The sequence below is a fragment of the Pelobates fuscus genome, chromosome 4 (genome assembly GCF_036172605.1).
Source record: "Pelobates fuscus isolate aPelFus1 chromosome 4, aPelFus1.pri, whole genome shotgun sequence".
Taxonomy (NCBI): Eukaryota; Metazoa; Chordata; class Amphibia; order Anura; family Pelobatidae; genus Pelobates; species Pelobates fuscus.
In genome coordinates, this window is record NC_086320.1 from 56,712,065 (window position 1) to 56,737,372 (window position 25,308).

The window sequence follows — 25,308 nt, forward strand, 5'->3', positions numbered from 1 at the left end:
TTTGCCGCCCCCCCATGTGACGTCACAATGCCCCACCCATATGATCTGCCATGTTAACTAACGCCAGTGCTGCAGTGCCGCCGTGTTTACATTAAAAGGCCTGCAGGGACAGGCTATAGACACCAGAACCACTACATTAAGATGCAGTGGTTCTGGGGACTATAGTGTTTCTTTAATGTGAGGTAAATTAGAGATTAGTGCCACGAATAATATCCTAGATTGCCTACTTACAACCAGATGAGGATGATGATGGGCTAACAGGTAGCGCCGGCCCTGTCTCTAGGCTACTTTTTAAACAGTGATATAGCATGAGCTTCGTGAGACTTGTAAACTGTCATACATCTTGCACACAGCACTGGACAGTAAATGGTGCAAGGGCTAGTGTTTGAGCATGTCTGAAGTTGGCTCATACTGGGTATTTGTTGCTATCACATAAATGCAAAATATCTCCAGCTAATTTGTTTACCCAACAGCCATATAGTAAAAGACTGCTATAGTAAAAGAAGGGGAAGAGAAATCATTGGCACTGCCGTAGAGTATGGTGTATAGTGTAAATGTAGTGCCCTTCCATCCAAAGTGCTACATCGTAGGTACTGATTCAAGGGTTAGAAGCAAGCAGCATTCTGGGTACAGAGTTCAAATTGTACATTGTAACAAATTCCCATCATCCATGCAGGAGACAAGAAACATAGGAGTGATTTTACAATTACTTTATTATATTCAAACATAGGTGACCAATGCAATATATATTGAAAATTAGCTCTATGAAATAGTTTACAAAGGTTTACCCTATCTTTTAAAATTCAAAATACAGGACAAAAAATATATTTACAATTATATTAACATGTACTAATGACTTTATTTAGGACAAAATGCACTGTAATGATTGAACTGAAAACAATGTTTAATTTACGGGAATTTTATATGCAATGAAACATCTTACAGCCGTATAAATATCTAAATACCCCTTATTTAAAAGATAATTCAGTGAATTAGAATTGAGAGCTGGATTTTATTCATTAAAGAGTTAGTAATGCTTTAGTGCAGTGGTTATGGTGTTTGTAGTGTTCCTTAACCCCTTAAAGACCAAACTTCTGGAATAAAAGGGAATCATGAAATGTCACACATGTCATGTGTCCTTAAGGGGTTAAAAGTTAGTTAAGAGCGCAACTGTTAGTTCTAGGTTTACTTTCAAATAACCTACTCTATGTAATGCATTACTGCCCCTTTAATTTATTAGTCTTATTTTAATAAGCAGACACATGATCCTATAAACTAGGGGTGCCCAAAAGGTAGATCCCCATATGTTGTAGAACTACAACTCCCATGATGCATTGCGTGCCTTTAGAATGACAAAGCATTATGGAAGCTGTAGTTTAAACCATCGGGCTTTCTAACATTTGGGCACCCCTGCTATAAACAATCAGGTGATTTATAAAACCATATTGTTGATTTCAGGGTTTATTAGGGCTCCAGAAGTTTACCCTTTATGTGAGCAGACGTCTCTGCCCATAACAGGGCCAGGTTTAGGGGTTACAATGTCTAATGACAGCGCTGGACACCTGCCACTCAGAACATCACATTATAAAATCACAAGCTATCATCATAGCTTGCTGTATACATTATGTGCATTTCAAATTGTGCGGGTCCTTTATAAAGAAAGTGCATGCTATATTAACCCATGCTACACGTGTGTTTACATCTGGTTCTCAGCTGCCATGATGTGAAACGGCAACAGAGAGACTTAACACTAAATTCTCCATGATGGTCACGGCTGGCTGTGCAGCACAAGGAACAAGCCATAATATCTGGAGTGTCAAAGCTTAGCCACCTCGTAGCCTAGAACAAACGTTCACATCGCAAATAACTTGCATCATGTTTTCAGGACTTGGGGGTATTGCTCACCCTTGTGGTACTGAAAGGAGTAAACCAATTACAAAACAGACTTCTGTGTTCCGTTACTTCCTGTGAATTCAAACAGCTTCTTATACAAGTAATAGCAGCATTTACCTTCACGTTTACAGATTATTCTTAAAGCTTTTCACCAATATTCCACTCTAAACAATGCAGATCTATAGAATATATATATATATATATATATATAAAACATCAGATCCATCTAATATTATTAACCCACAATAAAGTTATCTCCCCCTTGCCCTACCAAAAATATGTATTTTCATGTGAACACAGAAGACTACATGGCTTTAATAGAATATAATTTAATGGCAACTTTGAGCCATTTATTCTATAAACATTGAGAAATTCTATATTGGTCTAACTACACTACTAATAGCCAAGTCATTGGCATTGCGTTACAGTTGGCAACTGATTTGGCTTTTTTTTTTTACAAAAAATCTGAGGTTATATTAAATATATCATGAAATAAATCAGTTGCATGTTCAATAAAGTGTTTTTTTCTTGCCAACGTGTGTCAATGCACCGTCTCTGTATCTGACTGTATTTAGCGGAACATTTTATGAATAGACAGAATACGTTGTCAACTTGTGTTATTGTGCTATAATATAAGGCTTTGGGAAATGTACAGAACTTCCAGTATATACAGAACGTATATATACGTACCTACCCAACTGTGAACATGGCAAAACCTACCCTCGGATCACTACCTATAGTGCTTTGATCTTTAGAAAAAGCATTGCTTTCTTTTTGTTTTCCTTTGTGGATACTAGTAGAACCCTCTGCGCAGAGCCTTGCTTTTTACCATTCTGAATTTGCTGATGAATATTCTTGCGTAATGACTCTCCACGAGGTATTGATAAGTCTTGGTGTTGGTGGTAGGAGGCTTGGCCACCACCACCTGCGATGCCACGTTTTGAGATGAGATGCTGTGCGTGAAGTGCTGGGACGTCTTTGAAACATAGTCCACTAGCCGGTTGTATTGTTGTTCAGACAGTCTCTCTCTGGCTCCATCAGACTGAAAGAGATTGCAAATATTTGTCTTATGAGATATACTTTTCATTTTTTATATTCTATCTTCAGAAAAGGAATATGCCATGTAATAATAGCACACACAGCCTCATAGTGTTATTAGATTGCTATGTAAGTAGAATTACAATGATTTTGTCCAGGTACTTGCCCACCCATTACCTGAGATCAGGGCTAGTTATACATCATCGAATAATGAACGGATTACTATTTGCACTGAAATCCCCTCCTATTTGCACTGAAATCCCCTACTTTAGTTGTCTATTTCTTTTCAACTATCAAACCTTATGTTTAGAATGTCACTGCACAATTAAATGTATCTTCCCTTCCTCTGCCCAGAAAGGGGTATAGATACATAGACTGAAAATCTAAAGAAAGATTAGGGAGGGCCTGAATTATTAAGTACTCTGTATTGCTTTAAGGATATGGGCCCAGCAGGACGTGCGATAAGACCCTAAGTACTCACAAATAAAATACTGAACAGAATATACTGTACAATACTTTCTAACCACCCACATAACCAAAAACACCTCTTCAAAAACAGTGAATATTTACATTTGGTAGCACAAATAATACTTCAGGCTTGCTGCATCTTCATCATAAAGGGACACTATAGTCACCAGAACTACTACAGCTTAATATCCCTGCAGGCATTTTCATGTGTTTACATTACAGCCTAGGGACACCTCCAGTAGCAGTCACTCAGAGATGCAATGATTCAATGCACCTCTGAGGAGATGCTGATTGGTGCAGTACGGCATTTTGCCGTGCATGCGCATTAGCTCCCCAATGCTCCCATTTTTAAACAGTTTAAAGGGACACTATAGTCACCAGAATCACTACAGCTTAATGTAGTGGTTCTGGTGTCTATAGCCTGCCCCTGAAGGCTAAAAACAGTCAATTCTGCCTTTTCAGAGAAAAGGCAGTGTTTATATTATTGCCTAGTAACACCTCTAGTAGCAGTCACTCAGATGGCCACTAGAAGTGCTTCCTGGGTCAGTGCTGTACAGAGTGCATCACTGGCGTTCAACGTCTCCTGGCTCTGAAGGAGACGCTGAATGTACCCCATAGAGATGCATTGAATCAAAGCAAAGGAGATGCTGATTGGTGCAGCGTGGCATTTTCCCGCATGTGCGCAATAGCCTCCCATTGCTTTCATATGGAAAAGCATTGGATTGGCTGAGATAATAGGATTTGATGATCTCAGCCATGGAGGTGTGGCCAGCCGCATGGCAAGACCGGCGTGGGATAAAAAGTTAAACTTAAAAAGTTAAGTGCAGACACCTAAATAGTTTAACGCTATAATGTCAGGAATACATGTTTGTGCCCCTTTTACTTCAACTCATAATGTGGTAGAGTATTATGGGGGTTGTATTGCTCCAGGGCTAGGCACTCCCTTTTAAAACACTTCTATAACTATTAGTCACTTCTATATGATCAGGATGGGTGGGTTAATACTAACCTCTAATTCACTGGTAGCTGGTTGTTGTTTCATTTGTACAATCAGGCAGTTTTCCATGTCCTGGTCCTCCATACAATCTATTTCAGTGACCGGGAAGGCCTGCTGCTGCGTGTCCTCGCTGATACTAACTACAAACAGTACTTCTGATGTTAGCAACAAACAGCCCATATACTCTTGTCCAGATCCACTGACAATTACTACATCAAGGGCCATGTGGACTTCAGGTCTACCCAGAGACTGCAGCATTTTCCTGTAAAGAAAGACAGCTTAAGATCAAATTACATTTTCTGCAACCCATCAGGAAAGACCCAAACTCCCAAATGGTATTATTATTTTATTATATCCTGTGTAACAAAGTGCAATTTACGGCCGTTTAATCCGAAATTATCAACACCTTTCCTATTAATTCATTTCACTGAAACAAAAATATAGCCAGAGAGCTGTTATCTCTGCTTTGCCAGGTTCTCTTATAAGGCAAACGTCTTTCTAGTCCTTATGGCCATTGGACTATGAGAATATGTTTTAAGATATTCCTTATAGAATGCTACCAATCCAACTAGGCTGAATGAGTCCTTCTAACCAATGGCCTCAGCTTAACACACTTGTGACATGTGATCTAAAAAACCCAAACTGCATTTATTAAAGCTAAATAGGTATTAATAGCTGACACACACTTAAAGAGACACTATAGTCACCAGAACTACTACAGCTTATTGAATTTGTTCTGGTGAGTAGAATCATTACCTTCAGGCTTTTTGCTGTAAACAATGTCTTTTCAGAGAAAATGCAGTGTTTAAATTACAGCCCAGTGATAACTTCACTGGCCATTCCTTTAAGATAGCTGTTAGAGATCCTTCCTGGGTCATGGCTGCCTAAAATGCATCCAAACATTCAGTGTCTCCTCCCTCTGCATGCAGACACTGAACTTTCCTCATAGAGATTCATTGATTCAATTAATCTCTATGAGGAGATGCTGACTGGCCAGGGCTGTGTTTGAATTGTGCTGGCTCTGCCCCTGATCTGCCTCTTTGTCAGTCTCAGCCAATCCTATGGGAAAGCAGTGTGATTGGATCAGGCCACCACTTCTGATGATGTCAGAGGTCAGATGAAGTTCATAGGCAGAGGCAGCAGCTTCAGACTTGAATACAAGTAAGATTTTACTATCTATAGGAAGGCAAAGGGTGCTAGATAGTGGTTTTAACACTATAGGGTCAGGAATATATGTTTGTGTTCCTGACCCTATAGTGCTCCTTTAATTTCTCATTCAGTTGTTAACTTACATCATGTCGAAACTATTGACTGTAAAGAACAATCATATTTTATCACACGGTAGAGCAGTATACGGACCAGGGGAAAATAACCACATGATAAATACGGATTCTTAAAACAATATGTCCGACATTCCAAAGGAATTTATGCCCAAACCCTGGCCTTCACTTTTTACTCCATGAAATCTTCTTTGAAGTGAGTTAATGCAACATGTGGTGACTTGCCTTTTTTAAACATGAAGTGTCTCGGGACTGTTCACAAGAAAATAAAAAATTGTCCTGATTTACTGATAACTACAGCATATCCTCGTCTTTCTGTGTAGATTATGAACAGACTACAGACTGACGCAAAATATGAAGCAAAAAGGAAAACCATCAACGTTGAATGATCTTACCAGACATATTTCACATGGCTGTTTGGGGCCTGACTGGTCTGTACATCGTTGGACACATGTCGCTGCTTGGGTAGCTGCGAGAGTCCAGCTCCGTGTAAAATACCTGCGGGACAAACAGAGAACCGGGTTTATAAAATGAAGCTTTCATATACAAAAACATGGATTATATCATACACAAGTAGTTCCCTGAGAAAAGGGGACCTCTGATTTTTTTTGTCAGGCACAGTTTAGCAATGAAGGAGCCTGGAAAATGTAGACTTCAACCGATGGCCACCCATGGATCTATTAAAGCTTCTGGTTTGAATTTTACCAGTCTGTCTGAAAGATTCCCTGAGTTTCTAAAGCACAACGACTACACAACAGCCAGCTGGTGCACACAAGCCGCTGACAAGTGATAATGTTTTAAAAGCACAAATGATATATCTCCCATTAACCACTCTGGGGCCTCCTGAACTCCTACACTGCCAAGCTATTTGAAGAGAAGAAAAAGAAGAACTTTAACAAAGGGCAATTTTGTACCGACTGATGCTCAGAAATAAACATATACATTTTGTAAACATGCAGAAGTGCTAATGTAACATTCACGGTGGGAGAACACCTTGTGAAATGCCATTTACACATTTCTAGAATGCCATAGTTAGCCACTGGAATTCTGGAAGTGAATTTTAAAAACCAGCTGCCGTTACCCATTGTAGTAATATATATTGTGATACTATCTGTCCAGCTCAGCCATGGATAATCAGAGCTGTGTCAGCTACACAAAGGAATTAAATAGTTGTGAGTAGCTGGGAGAATTAGGCCAATCTCAAGAGACCAATAATTTAACTACACAGTATTCAGTGCCTCCTCCCATATTTAAGGACAACGCGTATGAGTAATATCATAGTTGTTCCAATAAAATATATTCCAGATCGCGCAGCAGCCAGATCTTCAGAAGGGTTAAAGTGCTACTACAGCTCTTAAGCAATCAATATGTTTAGGATATGTCATCTATCTATTTGAAACTGTGCATTTAAAATAACACGGCATCGACATGATGTCACATCTTTGGAAGCCAGTGCGGTGCTTACAGATAATTCTTTAAACGCTGAAAATGCAAGAGCTGTGCACTTAACCCTAGTGATCTTGCATTAGCTACAAACCAAAAAATGAATGCATGAAAGCCAAACGTAAACTAGCAATTAGTGGAAACCTAATACCCTTGAGACTTATCCATCCCCAAATGGTATCACACACACACACACACAGAGAGTTTACAATTTATACAGAACACAGTCAGGGCGGTAGTTAACTGTTCTTGCTTAATAATAAAATACTTCTATATATGTGTCATGGATGGTCAAAATTGAAAAAACAAACTGTTTGCCTAGATACGGTATTTATAGTGAGGTTACTGTATCCAGCTGTTAAACATTGATACATATACATTTATGAGCTCCCTGGAGACATGTGGTTCAGTGTATGTTCTTCGGAGTTGCCAACACATTAGACATTGAACGTAGAGTATTTAAACAGGTCTCAATGTGGAAAACTTAAGAGAGGAAGATGATAGAACATGTGTGCATCTGGATGGCTTGTAAAGCTCTATATAAACGAGGCATGGTCATTATACCATGAATTAGTGGTTTGTAAAACCTTCAGCAATATCATAAAATATTTTACGGGGGCACGAACCCCTCGGAAACTTACAGAGGGAGAAGACATTTTTTTGCTACAATCTTAGCAAGGGTGCTCGCTCTTTTTCCACTACAAAGTATATATAAATACCAGTTCATAAAGATTTAAATGGAGGAAAAAGTTACATTTGCTCATTCGTTTTTATGTACCGCTCGGTACGGCAGCTCGATGGCAGCAAAAATTAATCATGGTTTTATTTAAGTAATTCCATTATGTATGCGCGGTGCACCTTGCTATTAAAGTTTATGTCATGCAGTCACTCAACTTGTAGCCTATAAAACCCATGGCCAATAATTTAGCTTATTTTGTCTAAAAGAACACATTACTCTGTTTAACTCCTTCAGGATAAATGAAGCTGTCACTACAATATGGCTCTTAAAAGACCCAACGCCGCAACAGAACGTCCTGAAAGAACACTCAGACCAGGAATAGAGATTTGAAACCCAAATAAATAAAACAGAATAAATTAGTGATGGCTTTCCCTGGCACGGCAGGTTCTTGCTGAGCAGCTTGGGAATTGTAGTACACGTCTGCAGTGTTGAAATGACCCATTAATGACAAAGTCAATAATAATATTAATTGTACTTTTTTCAATAGTATGAAAGAAACGACAGATCATTTATAGCATCCAGCGCAAACTGGCCGTACACATTCACGATTAGCCGCACAGCAACAATCACCACAGCGGCCAGACCTGTACGCGCAACACAAATAAATGAAACTCTGTATTTGAAAAAAAATCTATAGCCCAAGAAACTAAATAACGTCAGTGACTTTTATTAAACAACATGGCCACACTGCTACTGATTACAAATATGCTGTTTCAAAAAAGGCAACCTACAGTTATTTAACTACAACACCCACTAGCCACTATTGATCACTAGAGGAGCGAGGGAGCTGTTGTTGAGTGGATTCTAGTGAAAAAAAAACACAATTTGGAGAAGAAAAAAAACCAACAACAATGAATACATCAGCAATACCTAACTCATAAAGTGTGATTTATAAAACTATTTTCTTACCACTGTCTCTGTACACCGTACAGTTCTTCCAACAAACTTTAAACTTATAACAGTTCAAAGGATTGTGCAACCTCAGGCCCGGTTGCACCCTGGGATCCAGGAGAGTGCGGTATCCATATTGGTAATTATAATAATTATTTTTATTAACCACCGTTACTCACTGTCTGTGTGTCAACACAGAATTCGTTATCACACAGCAGTGCATTTTGCATACACTGCTATTTTCTGAGCAAGGAGAAGGCTCGCACGCGGTACTTTAAGTACAACAATTAGTTTCTAAGAAATGCTATTTTTGGTCCTTTTCCCCACATTTATTACACATTCATCTCTGAACAATTAGTGTCAACAGTGAAACTTACCATATCCTGTCTGCGACACCAGCTCTGCGGCTCCTCCGATTGGCTTAGTGAAGACGCCAACAATCCCCTTCCCCACACCGGAGATAACCCCCTTGGCCTTGTGCCCTGCAGATGCCTGGGCTTCAGAGGTCCTTTGGAAGTTCTGCATAGGCTGATCTACAATGCCAGCTATTGCACCTGAAATAACAGTCATAGATTACAACCAGATAAGGGGGAGACACATACAAACCAAGTGGGAATACATATAGCTTTGGAATAGAGTTATGTTTGGATGAAACTGAGATCCCAACTTTTTGCTTAATGCATTTTCCAATTATGTCAATGATACAGTGCTTTTAACATTTAAAGTCGTGGCCCTGAGAGCCTTGTTTTATTAAATATCTACAGCACCCATCATCCATTTAGTTTTGTTTGCTGCCATATGCTGTTCTTTAAGCACTTGCTGTAACACAGTTTGGCTAACGATGTATGTATACTCTTGAGCAGACGTTGGAAGCCGTCCTGCTGTCCGGGAATTAAAAATTTTCATCCCTTTGTAAACCTAAGCTTTGAGTTGAAGAATAGATCGCCTTCAGCCAATATATGATATATATTCTTTCTGCTTCTGACTTTGTTGTTTAAAAAAAAAAAAACCTAATAGATGCTGTGAAACGCGATCCTTTCGGCTAGGTACTGAAACACTTCATTTCTTTGGAGCGAACAACGCAATGTTAAGTTTATCAGGGGACAGAGCTGTTACTTACAGTTTTATAATATTGCTTTTTCCCCGTCTCCTCGGTTTCCATTCTGTAGATATTTGTACTACAGAGATTTAAAAGGCTTTTGTATAGGAAGGTGACATTCAAAAATCTGTCACTGCTGCGGCCCCACCTACTATCTCCAATAACCGAAAATACTTCTCCTTCTGCATCATGGAACGAGACATCGATAGGGGAATCAAAATGTTTTATTTGTTTTGGAGGCAATAGGACATAGTCTGTAAGACACAAATGGTTTCTCACGACCCCTTTTAAAGTGTCACTTATCAGCATCCTTGCGAAGGTTGCAAAATCTGTGGTAGGACCATTACTTGCCATATATATACCCCAAGAATTGTGAACAAATATATTTGTAATTTATAAACTGTTTAGTTTTTTTTGTGCTGGAGAAATCATTAAAAGGACCCTCTTGACACCAATACAACTTTAAAGGGATTCTCCAAACACGTTTTCCTGGCACTAGAGAATCCTGGAGTGCCCTCCTCCCTCCTGCCCCCCATCTCATGTCGCTGAAGGGGTAAAACCCATTCAGACACATACCTCAATCCAGCGCGGATGTCCCTCGGCGCTAGGTCAGGCTCCGCCCACGCTTCTCCCACGCGTGCATTAGACTTCTCCACAGGAAAGCATTATTCAATGCTTTCCTATGGGGATTCCGGCGACGCTGGAGGTCCTCATGCAGAGCGTGAGGACTTCCAGTGTCGTTTAGATCAGTGCTCCCCAACCTTTTTATCGCCGCGGACCGGTAAACGTTTGATAATTTTTCCGTGGCCCGCTTGTTTTGATTTAATAAGACAAAAAAAAAACCAAACAGTCACATATATTAAAAAAAACACGCAGACACATACATAGTCAGAAAATCACAAACACAGTCACATAAAGACATAGACTCAAAATTGTGTGTATGTGTGTGTGAGCGGTGCAGTGTGTGTGAGAGTTGCAGTGTGTGTGTGGGGGGCAGTGTTTGTGGGGTAGTGTGTGTATGGGGGCAATGTTTGTGGGGCAGTGTGTGTATGGGGGCAATGTTTGTGGGGCAGTGTGTGTATGGGGGCAGTGTGTGTAGTGTGTGTATGGGGCAGTGTGTGTAGTGTGTGTATGGGGCAATGTGTGTAGTGTGTTTATGGGGCAGTGTGTGCAGTCTGTGTATGGGGCAGTGTGTGCAGTCTGTGTATGGGGCAGTGTTTGTGGGGCAGTGTTTGTAGTGTGTGTATGGGGCAATGTGTGTAGTGTGTGTATGGGGCAGTGTGTGTATGGGGACAGTGTTTGTGGGGCAGTGTGTGTATGGGGCAATGTTTGTGGGGCAGTGTGTGTAGTGTGTGCATGGGGGCAGTGTTTGTGGGGCAGTGTGTGTAGTGTGTGTATGGGGGCAATGTGTGTAGTGTGTATGGGGCAGTGTTTGTGGGGCAATGTGTGTAGTGTGTGTATGGGGCAGTGTGTGTAGTGTGTGCATGGGGGCAGTGTTTGTGGGGCAGTGTGTGCATGGGGGCAGTGTTTGTGGGGCAGTGTGTGCATGGGGGCAGTGTTTGTGGGGCAATGTGTGTAGTGTGTGTATGGGGCAGTGTGTAGTGTGTGTATGGGGCAGTGTGTAGTGTGTGCATGGGGCAGTGTTTGTAGTGTGTGTGGGGGCAGTGTGTGTATGGGGGGTAAGGAGGCTTTTTTAAAATTTATTTAATTAAAATTAATATATTGATGTCCCCCCTCCCTTCTTACCTTTACTGGGAGGAGGGGGGACATTTCTTAGTCCCTGGTGGTCCGGTGGGGATTCCCTGGTGGTCCGGTGGTGGTGAGGTGAACTCTAGCCCAGTTACAGGGCTAGAGTTCACTCTCGCGAGATTTGGAGTGTTGCCGTGGTTACCGCGGCAACGCTCCAAATCTCGCGAGAGGAGGACCCGGAGGAGCTGCAGGTAAGAGCTCCTGGGTCCTCTCTCTCTCCCCTGCCGGCTGCCAGCAATGTGCCTGCAGACCGGGGAGGGAGATCTCTGATCTCCCCTCCGGTCCGCAGGCACATTGCAGGGCTGGCACTTGGGCAATGCCAGCCCTGCATTAGCCGGCAGGCTCGCACACCCCACACCCCTGGGCGGCCCGGTACCGTTTGATCCACGGACCGGTACCGGTCCGCGGCCCGGGGGTTGGGGAACACTGGTTTAGATGACCCAAAGTCGTCTAAAAAGCCGGAAGTCCCTCTAGTGGCTGTCTGGTAGACAGCCACTAGAGGAGGACTTAACCTTGCAAGCAGGGGCGGACTGACCACTCGGGCATATCGGTCATGGACCGAGGGCCCGAGGCAGCCAGGGGCCCGGCAGCAAAGCCATGCTCCAGCTGGAGAGATCAGAGATCTCTCCAACTGGAACGGCAAAAAAATAAAAAAGTATTTTCCTTTATTAGGTTGCTGGGGCCCCTGATGCAGCGCAGGGCCCCAGCAACCTACCGCTCTTTAAATCACCCCCCTCTCACCCTCACCCGAGACCTGGCAGCTTCACCTCCTCTCTGCCAGGTCTCCTCCTTCCTGTCCCATGCGGCTCTGTGTGATGGGAGAGGCAGAGCCAGGAAGTGACATCACTTCCTGTATTCTCCTCTCACACAGAGATTGATCACAGCCACCAGGGGAGGGAGCAGCAGCCTGGAGAGAAGAGGGAGCAGAGAGACAGGTAGGCACTAATCACCCCCCCACTCTGTCACTAGTCACACTGTCACCCCCCCTCTGTCACTGTCACCCCCCCTCTGTCACTGTCACCCCCGCTCTGTCACTGTCACCCCCCCCTGTCACTGTCACCCCCCCTCTGTCACTGTCACCCCCCCTCTGTCACTGTCACCCCCGCTCTGTCACTGTCACCCCACCTCTGTCACTGTCACCCCCCCTCTGTCACTGTCACCCCCCCTCTGTCACTGTCACCCCCGCTCTGTCACTGTCACCCCCGCTCTGTCACTGTCACCCCCCCTGTCACTGGTCACCCCTCCCTCTGTCACTGGTCACACCCCTGTCACTGGTTACCCCCCTCTGTCACTGTCACCCCTCCCTCTGTCACTGTCACCCCTCCCTCTGTCACTGTCACCCCCCCTCTGTCACTGTCACCCCCCCTCTGTCACTGTCACCCCCCCTCTGTCACTGTCACCCCCCCTCTGTCACTGTCACCCCCCCTCTGTCACTGTCACCCCCCCTCTGTCACTGTCACCCCCCCTCTGTCACTGTCACCCCCCCTCTGTCACTGTCACCCCCCCTCTGTCACTGTCACCCCCCCTCTGTCACTGTCACCCCCCTCTGTCACTGTCACCCCCACTCTGTCACTGTCACCTCCCCTGTCACTGTCACCCCTCCCCTGTCACTGTCACCCCTCCCCTGTCACAGTCACCCCCCTCTGTCACTAGTCACCCCCCTCTGTCACTAGTCACCCCCCTCTGTCACTAGTCACCCCCCCTGTCACTGTCACCCCCTCTGTCACTGTCACCCCTCCCCTGTCACTGTCACCCCTCCCCTGTCACTGTCACCCCTCCCCTGTCACAGTCACCCCCCTCTGTCACTAGTCACCCCCCTCTGTCACTAGTCACCCCCGCTCTGTCACTGTCACCCCTCCCTCTGTCACTAGTCACCCCCCTCTGTCACTGTCACCCCCCCTGTCACTGGTCACCCCTCCCTCTGTCACAGTCACACCCCTGTCACTGGTTACCCCCCCTCTGTCACTGTCACCCCCCCTCTGTCACTGTCACCCCCCCTCTGTCACTGTCACCCCCCCTCTGTCACTGTCACCCCACCTCTGTCACTGTCACCCCCCCTCTGTCACTGTCACCCCCCCTCTGTCACCCCTCCCCTGTCACTGTCACCCCTCCCCTGTCACAGTCACCCCTCCCCTGTCACAGTCACCCCTCCCCTGTCACAGTCACCCCCCTCTGTCACTAGTCACCCCCCTCTGTCACTAGTCACCCCCCTCTGTCACTAGTCACCCCCTCTCTCTGTCACTGTGTCACCCCCTCCCTCAATGCCACAAGTCACCACTCCCTCCGTCACTGTGTCACTAATCACTCACTCCCTCCGTCACTGTGTCACTAATCACTCCCTCCCTGTGTCACTGTGTCACCCCCACCCTCCCTCTGTCACTAGTCACCCCCTCCCTCCCTGACTCCAGGTACCCCCTCACTCTGCCACCTGTCACCCTCTCCCTCACACACTCTGTCACCTGTCACATATGCATTCACACTGACACTACATCCAGACATGCACAAGTGCATTCACACAGACTCAAATACAAACATGCATTAATACACAGGTCTTCACAATATACACATCCAAAGGAATGCTGTATTATATGAGAGTTGTATTTAAAGGGACACTATAGTCACCCAGACCACTTCAGCTCAATGAAGTGGTCTGGGTGCCAGGTCCCTCAGGTTTTAACCCTTCAGATGTAAACATAGCAGTTTCAGAGAAACTGCTATGTTTACTTAGCAGGGTTAATCAAACCTCTAGTGGGTGTCATCCTGACGTGCAGAACGTCTATAGGAAAGCATTGAGAAATGCTTTCCTATGGACTGTTTGAAAGCGCACTTGCCGCGCATGCGCATTTCGCTCCACTCATGAGCTGACGTCGGCGGGGGAGGAGAGGTCACCAGCGCCGAGGGGGCCCGGTGCTGGATAAAGGTAAGCTGCTGAAGGGGTTTTAACCCCTTCAGCGCAACGGGAGGGGGACCCTGAGGGTGGGAGCACCCTTAGGGCACTATAGTGTCAGGAAAACAAAGCGGTTTTCCTGACACTATAGTGATCCTTTAACATTTATTTAATGCACATATATTTGTGCATTCAAAGGGCCTGGGATCTAATTTTGCCCGGGGGCCCCAAAGGCTCTCAGTCCGCCCCTGCTTGCAAGGTAAATATTGCAGTTTATAAAAACAGCAATAATTACACCTGCAGAGTTAATGGTGATAGGAGTTGGCATCCAGACCACTTTAATGGGCTGAAGTTGTCTGGGTGCCTACAGTGTCCCTTTAATGCATCTGATAGAGTTTTGACTCATTTTTTTCATCCTGTATTTTTTGCAAGGTCAAATCTTTATAGTTTTTGCACCCAAAACATTTTGCATCAAAAGCTTGCCTCCGTAGCCATGCCCCCTCATGCCAGAAAGACTTCCTTATCAAATGGCTTTTATTTCACAATCTACCCGCAGGCAGTCAGATAAACTAATAAACCAGCGGTTCCCAAACTGTGTGCCGTGGTGCCCTGGGGCACCGCAACATGCACACAGGGGTGCCGCGGAATGTTTCCCTGATGCTATGATTATAGAACCGGGGAAACATTACTGCTCAACAGACACCCGGTTGAGTGCTGCGGTCCTTTAAGACCATCGACCGGGCCCCTGTAATGTCGGCTGGCTGTCACTTCCTCCCAGCGTCATGCAGAGAGCCGGCGCGGGAGGGAGAGGAGACAGCCGCAGCGTGAGGGAAGAGGAGCATGAAGAGCTCCAGACCCCTTAACTCCCCCCAGCAGGACCAGGACTCCAAGCCATACGAGTGTTTGTATGAGTTTGAGTGTGTGTATTAGTGTAAGTGTGTATATTAGTGTGAGTATGAGTGTGTGTATATGTATGAGTATGTGTATGAGTGTTTGTGTGTGTATGAGTGTGTATGTGTGTGTGTGTGTGTGCATGAGTGTGTGTGTGTGTCAGGGTGTGCATCTGTATATATATATATATATATATACATATACATATATATACATATATATATATATGTCAGTGCGCACACATATGTGTATGTGCCTCTGTGTGTCAGGGTGTGTGTTTTTATGTCAGTGTTTGTATCTGTGTCATGGTGTGGGCATGTATCAATGTTTGTGTGTGTCAGGGTGCATGTGTGTATGTCGTATGTCGTGTATCTATGTGTCTGTATGTGTCGGTGTGCATCTATATGTGTGTCTATGTCTATATGAATTTGTGTGTATGTGTCAGTGTATTTATATGGATCTGTGTGTTAATGTGCATGAATATCTGTGTATGTATGTGCATACATCCAATCAGTCAAACACCAGCACAACATACAAGCACACTCCTACAATCTAACACAAATTTTACAAACACATCCCTACATTCAAACTCAAAAAAATAAATAAAATATATATATATATATATACAAACACACCCTTTCACTCAAACACAAATACTTCACACAAATGTACATCCACATTTAAAAGTAAACATTACCATGAGACACACCCCTTCAATCAAATGCAAACATTACATACAAACACACACACACACCCCTGTAATAAAACAAATAAATGTATTCAAGCACCCCTTCAAACACCAACACTGTACATTATACTATAGCGCTAGTAAATGCAGCAGCGCTGTACAGATATACAACCTAGAACTTTTGACTTGGGGTGCCTTGGAAAAATACTGAAATATTAAGGGCGCCTCGAACCTAATAAAGCAGTTATTGAGAAAGTGCCATAAAAACATAACTATTTTCTTTTTTTCTAATGAAATAGTTAAAAAAAAACAAAAAAAAACGTCGGCGGCATGAGGGTAATTATGGGTCGGATGAAAAAAAAAAATCCTATGGGGGTCAATAATACCCCCATATTACTATAATGAAGATAATGTACTCCATATGGGCTCACCTATCGTGCGCAGGTGGAGCATATCTACTAGACATAAAAAAAACAACTAGCAACTGGGCAGCCGGGGACTTTAAAAATTCATGCTAGAGGACCTAGCAGGGCCTGGAGAGAGGATAGATCGCCACCTTTAATAATTGTTAATATTAGGGCCCCTTACCCATTACCATGGGTGAGGCCAGGAGGACACCAGGTCGTCTTGAAATCTTTAAAGTAGTCCCCACTGGATGTCCATGGCAGTGTCCCACTTGTTATTTCCCAGGCCCCATCCCCATGAGGCTGCCCATTTACTAGTTTTTAAACATTTACTAGATATGGCAGGTGGACGCATATGGAGGCAAAACACCTTCATTTAATATATGGGTCTTAAGCCTGTAAACTATTTATTTATCTTATTTTTTTTAATTTTTAATGGGTTGTCTTCCTAGGATGCGATGGCCAGACGCTAAATAATTAAACATTTAAATTATTTTTAATTATTAAAATTAAGTTGTTATGGGGCCAGAAGGTCCCTGGTGCCGGCTTACCTTTAACCCCAAAGTCTCCTCTTTTTGTCCTCTCCACATCTGCTTCAGAACAGAAGCCTGGAAGAGCCACTGGGCCGGGGCGCTGCTGACTGGCTTAAAGTGGCCATCTGATGCTCTAGGAAAATCAGTAGCTCCCCATTCATAAAAACGACTTGAAAAAGTTACGTACCTTTTAAACCCATTTTTATGAATGGGGAGTGGATGTGGAGAGGGCAGAGAGAAGCAGCGATGGAAAGGAGACTCTGGGGTTATACCATTCATGAACAGTTTAACCCATAAAGGTAAGCCAGCGCAAGGGGCCTCCGGGCACCATGACAACTTAATTTCAATGAAGTTGTTATAGTGCCCAGAGAGTTCCTTAATGGGCTTGCTTGGGGTTATTATATCATATCCTGACTAACCAGCAGTCAACAGGGATATAAAACAAATAAATTAGAAAGGTATAATAGAAATAAAATAGAAAAAAAATAGTTCTAAAATAGAACTCCCTGAATGTAAACAAAACAATATATTACTGGAAAAATATTTCAGAAAAAGTGCAGTAAAAAAATGACTTTAAAAAGTAATTACCAGATGAAATGAGGTCCCACCCAAAACTGTTGGGACAAACAAAGAGGTTGAATGTGGTTGATCAGAGAAATACAATGTTCAACTGACTCAGCTGATGATCCATAGACAGGCAAAACCACACAGTAAATTGCAAAGAAGCATACAAATAAATCGAAAGATGAAGCCGTGTTTAGAGAAAACATGTGTGGAGCTGTGAGAAGATACCTCCTCCCACCGATTCCTAGAACAATGTGTTCACTTTGCACCCATGTAACTCTCTGTACCAACCACAGACACAGCTTGAATCTATCTCCAATGCTCTTTACAATATAGCCGTAGAATCTAGCTTACCTATGACATGTTCTGTAATGTTGTAGAACATTGAGGACGAACTGTACCGTGTAAAACAAATTAAAGTGAACGGGAATCAGAAGTAATGACGGTTCTGCTTAAACAAACTTACCTGTGTAATGTCAGGGTTACACATATCTTCCAACATTTCAAATGGACAAAGACGGGCACTTTACTTATAGGGGTACTAGTGGGGGGGGGGGGGGGGAGAGGAGGGCTGTTCTAAGAAATTTTAGGTGACTTACTAATAACTTATGCAACTAAAATGTAATTTAGAACAAGAACAATGTGTCTTATTTACACCGACTGGCAGTCAGACACACCAACAATATGGAGCTCCTAGAACAGAGGGACATTTAAGATAAAAAAATAGAGGGACAGAGGGATTTGGTTCCAAAACAGGGACACTGTAAAAGGAGATATATTGATACAACATACAGAAATATACATACGAACTGTAGAGAGATTAACAGATAGGGGCTTTGTGCACACAATGTTTTTAATGTAAACAATGCTCTTTCAGACAAAAGGCAGGGTTTACATTACTGCCTAGTCACTCAGCCTGCCACTAGAGGGGCTTCCTGGGTCAGTGCTGCGCATCCAGTGTCTCCACGCTCTGCATTGAGACACTGAATGCTCCTCATAGAGATACATTGATTTAATGTATCTCTATGATGAGATGCTGATTGTCGCAGTGCTGCGTTTTCCAGCGCATGCGCAATAGTTTCCCTAAGGTTTCCTATGGCAAAGGATTGCATGAGATCATCAGGTTTGATGGAGACCGGTGCGGTGCTGGAAAAAAAGGTAAGCAAGCTCACCTTTTACTTTGCTGGCAGGGAGGCCGCTGCATGTTTAGATCTATAGTGTCAGGAATACATGTTTGTATTGCTGACACTATAGTGTTCCTTTAAGCTAAGCTAGGGAACTTCCTAAGGAGGACTGTCAAGCAGGACTGTCTTTTAGTCAGTCAAAGGTTTAATCTCATCCCTGGGGAAGGTCTCTGTTTAGAGTGATTTTTCTGTGTGTCTCTAAATAACCTTTTCATCACTTCTCCGTGGAATGTGCAGGGATTAACAAATGACAATGACGCGCATCATATGATGCTAGAATGTAAATCACTTCCAGCACGTCTGGCTCAACATGTAACATTTCACCACTTCCTCCTTTTTGAGGCTTGTGGTTAAAATTTTAGGACCAATGCACCAAAGATTAGGAAAGCCTACAAACCCTTACAGGACCATCGCCGCAACTTGTAGTTGTGGAATGTCTATGGTCACTTTGATCGGTCCTTTTCTTTAAGAGCAGCGGATTAGGCTGGTGGAAATAAAAAAAAACCCTCTCTAACCTCTCGTTTTATGTCACATTCACACAGCAGACACATTGTGTGTATATATCCGTATAGTGAATCAGATAGACAGATTGTGAAGGAATGATCCGGTGTGAGCTACAGAACAGTAACACAGAACAGTGCTAACATTAAAAATACACAAACAAGACATTCTTTCATTGCTTTACATCTTTAAAAATAAATAATAACAATTGTGACATATGGAACACACACAGGAACACAGACTATGAGCATGTCATTTCAGTGGGGATTTGCATACAGTGAAAGTGGTGGTTGTAGTCGTGGGAGGGAGATTGTGATTGAAGAATGAAAAACAGAAAAGTGAAACAATATTGTACAATTTGTGCAATGATAAGCTCTAGGTAGAATGCTGCACTAATGTAATATAACATTGACTCCTCATCTCGGCCGAGCAAGCTACCATAAGCACCAACTGAGCCCCTTTCATAGTTACTCCTAGTGCGATGTGGGCTAACGTGCACGAAGGGACATTTATAAAAAAATAGTGCTAACAGGAAAGTAAGGCAACACTGTAAAAGCAGAGTGATTAACATGGAAATAAAGAGATATTGGTGTTCATTCTGTTGGCTTGCACAGTGAATGAACATTCATTTTTGCTAAATGTTTACAGTCACACAAACCAGTGACTTAGACAATTGACTCTGGCTTATCCTCTGTGTTCTTATAACAGTACATCTAAATACTGAGCTACAGTCCTACAGAACTAGAGAATGAGGGGGACACACTTTGGGATAGCCCCCTCCCACAAAGCACAATCAAGAGAGCTTAATAATATCCATCTCAAGAATTCAAAAAAAATTGTAAAAAAAAACCCCCACAAAACCTCCATTTTAACTCTTAAAGCATTATTTAAAGGGACACTGTAGGCAACATAACTGCTTCATCACATTGAAGTGGTTATAGTGCTTGGAGTCCCCTGGTGCTGTCCTTCTGTTCAGCATTACAACAACTGCTTCATCACATTGAAGTGGTTATAGTGCTTGGGGTCCCCTGGTGCTGTCCTTCTGTTCAGCATTACAACGTTTTAAATATTTTAATGCTAAACAAGAGTTATCAGCAATTCAGCCCCTTTGTAATGCTCGGGCCAGTGAGGAAGCATTAGCCGGAGCAGTAATGAGGGACACTGGATTGAGGGACAATGCCAGGGGACTCCATGCTGTATAAATAATTAATTTAGATGATATGGTTATAGTGCCTATGGTGTCCCTTTCAGTATTCTAGTGTTTGGGATAGAAATAGCTTTAGGTCCACATTTCGGATTGAGGTAAGTCTTTAGTTAGCACAGTGGTACGGTATTTTTTTTTTCTCTTCCCCAGTAGTCACGTCTACCACTGTGAGTTGTCTTGATGCATTGCATTGTGTGACCCTCTAAAAGTTAATTGAACACATCAACAAAATACAAACCTAGCTCCAGACTGCATGTTTTGTAATAAGAGGAACCCACTGGAGCAACTCAATAGATAAAGAAGCCGAGGGTCTCAACCAACACCAATTATTTTTACCGTGATATTTCTGAATCAAAAAGGATTGTATGTCTAAGTACAAATATATCCAGCTAAAAGCAGTGAACGGATCTGGTGACCGAAGATCGAAAAGTACAAAAGTAAGTGATTAATCTACACACAGGTGGAAGAGCACTGTGAGAACAAGGTGTAGTAACACGAAGTTAGAGGGAGGAAAACAGGTTTTGGAAAGATTAGGAAGGAAAAGTCTTCACGTGAAGGTGGTAAAGTCAGAGAGTAGAAATGTCAGACAACATGCTGTCTATAGCATCAAACTGAATTAAGAATAGGTCAACGAGCAGGGAAATGGGTTAATTATTTTTTTATGGCATCTAAATCTATATTTCCATATTTTAGCAGGGGACGATTTCACTGGCATATTTGAACCAGTCTGCTACAAATGATCCCTGTTTAGGAGGGACAGCCCTGCTGTATCGGTTATTCAATTTTTATTGCAATCATTTGAATACATATGTATATACATACAGTGGTAAATTTAATCAAATGACTGCATTTCTTGCCACATGTATTTTAAAAGTAGAAAGCACACACGCACAAAAATTTGAAGCCAACATTGAAATGAAGACGACTGCCTCAGGTAAGACTAAAAATGTACGGAAATGATAATAGTAGAAGGATCTACCACAAATGATTTAAAAGGAATTAAACTTAATGAACAAAAGATTTGTCAGCAAAGCTACAAGGAATATTGAGAGATAAAGACTTGTAGGCCAAGTTCTGCTGTGAAGAACACATTATTACTTACAAACATATTATTAATTTCACGTAGGCTATTTCATGGTTGACTCCATTTGCACGGTCTGACAATACAGTTATAATCAGATATTTACCCACTGATACTTATGGTTAATTGTAAATTATAATTTTGGCTATAGCTGCAACTGCAATATTATTAAAGAAAACTCAATAGAATTGGAATTAAGAAAGAAAGAGAGATGACCATTGTGAGCAAGATGGAAAAAATACCATGTAAATATGGCAGAATGAAGTGTTCAGGTTAGATTACCGAGCAGGCTTATTCCTAGACGGGACAGTCCCTGTTTTAACCCTTCTCCCAAATTGTCTGGCAGCTGTCTCCTCCACTCCTCCTGCCTGTTGTAATGTTCTTCATCCAAAGACAGTCTGTCCATGTTCCGGGCCAAGCTTGTGGCTAGGTTAGTGAGAGATGTCAATGTACCTGCGGAAAAAGACATCGGGAAATAAACCTCCACTATAACACTAAACAACAAAACAACATTTGCCGACATAAATAATACTGTATTGTGCTTTATCTATGCAACCCACAAGCTCCGTGGAAAACTTTGGACACAAGTGCTAGCCAAGTAATGCTATTTACTTCTTCCTTAGACACCTGAAGGACCAGACTTGATTAGTAGTGATGGAAAACATGCAGAATACCCAATTATTATTGTTCTGAAACTTTATATAACTTTTCATGGTCTGATAGCATTGCATGATGGATTCACTGGGGACTTAGCACATTGAAATTTAGGTCCAATTAAGTTTAGGTGATCTCCCTATATGAAATCACGTAAAACCAGTTCATTTACATGTCTGAATAATTACCTATATTTACTAAAAACGTATGTGTAGTATTCCTTCCCAAATTATGGCCAAAATAGAGTTGGATAAATTCCCCAATTTTACAGAGCTGGGTATTTTCCCAAATCTGCGATTTAGAACTTAAAGGGATACTCCAAACACCACAACCATTCCAGCTGGCTAATGTTTGTGGTGCCATGATTGTCCTGGCACCCCTCTTGTGTAAGGAGTCATACCATTTTTGATCGGTTTAGCTTCTTACATGAAGTTCACTGGCCACCACTCCCCACCTCCACTACATCCTCAGCAGGAACTTTTGGTAATGTCCTGCATTCCAGGGCTTAGTTTATTCACTAAGAGTAATCCTGTGATGCTTTGTAGTGGTTATGGTGCTTGGAGTGTTCTTTTAATTGGCTTTCTCTCTTCCTGCATACATGTTCAATAAAGTATTTAGATCTTTAAAAAAGAGCCTTCTCTTTAGATCTTTAAAAAAAGAGCCTTCTCTCCACTGATTGAGAGTGTGAAAGGGTACCAAAAACAATGTAATGTCCGATGTAGGTACCAGAGACAATGTAAAGTCCGGTATACGTACCAGAGACAATGTAAAGTCCAGTGTAGGTACCAGAGACAATGTAAAGTCCGGTATACGTACCAGAGACAATACAATGTCCGGTGTAGGTACCAGAGACAATGTAATGTCTGGTGTAGGTACCAGAGACAATGTAATGTCTGGTGTAGGTATCCGTGACAATGTAGTGTCCGGTGTAGGTATCAGAGACAATGTAAAGTCCAGTGTAGGTACCAGAGACAATGTAATGTCTAGTGTAGGTACGAGAGACAATTTAATATCTCCGGTGTAGGTACCAGAGACAATGTAATGTCCGGTGTAGGTACCAGAGACAATGTAATGTCCGGTGTAGGTACCAGAGACAATGTAATGTCCGGTGTAGGTACCAGAGACAATGTAATATCCGGTGTAGGTACCAGAGACAATGTAATGTCCGGTGTAGGTACCAGAGACAATGTAAAGTTCAGTGTAGGTACCAGAGACAATGCCCAGTGTAGATACCAGAGACAATACAATGTCCGGTGTAGGTACCAGAGACAATGTAATGTCTGGTGTAGGCACCAGTGACAATGTAGTGTCCGGTGTAGGTACCAGAGACAATGTAATATCCAGTGTAGGTACCAGAGACAATGTAATGTCCGGTGTAGGTACCAGAGACAATGTAATGTCCGGTGTAGGTACCAGAGACAATGTAATATCCGGTGTAGGTACCAGAGACAATGTAATATCCGGTGTAGGTACGAGACACAATGTAATATCCGGTGTAGGTACCAGAGACAATGTAATATCCGGTGTAGGTACGAGAGACAATGTAATATCCGGTGTAGGTATGAGAGAATGTAATGTCCGGTGTAGGTACCAGAAACAATGTAATATCCGGTGTAGGTACCAGAAACAATGTAATGTCCGGTGTCGGTATCAGAGACAATGTAATATCCGGTGTCCGTACCAGAGACAATGTAATAGCCGGTGTAGATACCAGAAACAATGTAATATCCGGTGTAGGTACCAGAAACAATGTAATGTACGGTGTCGGTATCAGAGACAATGTAATATCCGGTGTCCGTACCAGAGACAATGTAATAGCCGGTGTAGATACCAGAAACAATGTAATGTCCGGTGTCGGTACCAGAGACAATATATATATAAAATAAACTGAAAACTTAACTCCTCCACTGGTGTGTGTGTATAAGCAATTTACTGTGGGCATTTGCCAGGAGTATGATTAATAGAATATGCTTGTTCCAACCAATGGTGACCCACTGAAAAACGAGCATGTGGACCAACTTTGGGCCCTGACCCAGGGTTTAAGAACCTGTGTGTTAACAGAAGGCAAAGTGCATTCAGGAGGTTTCTCAGGTCCAGGCTTGGTTTGGAAGTAACATACTATTTTATGCTTATTACAGCTTTTTACCCAATTTTCCTTAAACACTTGTATCGTTACTACATCATTCCACCAGATGTCACTGTTTCTGTATTTTCCTGCTGTATCTAGAATGCAGGAGTGAGCCTGTGACTACACAAATCCATGTTAGAAGACTGGGCCAATACAGGGTAAAGTTTCTAATGGTTTGCAGAAAAACTGAATATCCCTAATGTTTCTTTATATATCACGTGCAGCATGCTCTACAGCCAGCATCACATTACTACTGGGGGGAGAGGGGGATCATTTTTTTGAAGGCTTCCCACAAAGAAGATCTATATAAAACCTCACTTAGGATCTTATATACTCCTGTGAACTTAAAATACTGTCTTCCTCCTGGTACATGGGATATATCTCAGCCACACAGAAACATTTCATCTGTGCAGATACATTATACCCTTAATAGAATGGAATAACACTGGTATATAGGTATTCGGGACATGATAACGGGATGTGATAATACCTCTGGCATATACATAGATCAGGACATTGGGGGTTATCAATAATCATCTCAGGTACATTCATTTAGAAAATTCTGTTTTCCTTGTTGAAAGTTCTCTTTTCACCCCAAGAATTCTCACTCAAGGAAACAGAATAACAATTTGCCAATTCCTCAATCAAAATGTACAATAATCCTTGGCTTCGGGGAATGTTGATTTGAAGAAAAAAAAATTGTTAGTTTTTGTGCTTTAGAATCGCAGGTGACAACTGGCTATTTTCTCGTTTCAACCATCCACACTTACCATTAGGTGATATTATGGCATTCTAGACAACAATTGCTCTTGAAATTTGCACTCTAAGGGAACCCAATCCTGAAAATCGACTTTCCTTTACACTTATAAACTGCTACATTGCCACCTTCTGTTAAGACATTTACAGACTCAAATGGCTCAAATTCTAATTTTAGATCAGAGAATCTTTTTATGTCAGTAGCGACATACCTTAATTAAATCAATAGTCAGCTT

At 42.5% G+C, this 25,308-nt stretch overlaps 1 protein-coding gene across 1 annotated transcript in view; it reads right to left on the reverse strand.

The window, feature by feature from the left end:
• Nucleotides 1-695: 695 nt before the first annotated feature.
• The window catches only part of VPS13B (vacuolar protein sorting 13 homolog B), an 843,188-nt gene continuing 818,575 nt past the window's right edge, over nucleotides 696-25,308 (reverse strand). Inside the window, exons 58-62 of the mRNA XM_063451210.1 lie at nucleotides 21,817-21,987; nucleotides 9,127-9,303; nucleotides 6,072-6,174; nucleotides 4,409-4,658; nucleotides 696-2,935 (exon numbers count right to left, since the gene is read on the reverse strand). Coding sequence (XP_063307280.1) covers nucleotides 2,687-2,935; nucleotides 4,409-4,658; nucleotides 6,072-6,174; nucleotides 9,127-9,303; nucleotides 21,817-21,987 — 950 coding nt within the window. The 3' untranslated portion in view covers nucleotides 696-2,686. The remainder of the gene's footprint in view (nucleotides 2,936-4,408; nucleotides 4,659-6,071; nucleotides 6,175-9,126; nucleotides 9,304-21,816; nucleotides 21,988-25,308) is intronic.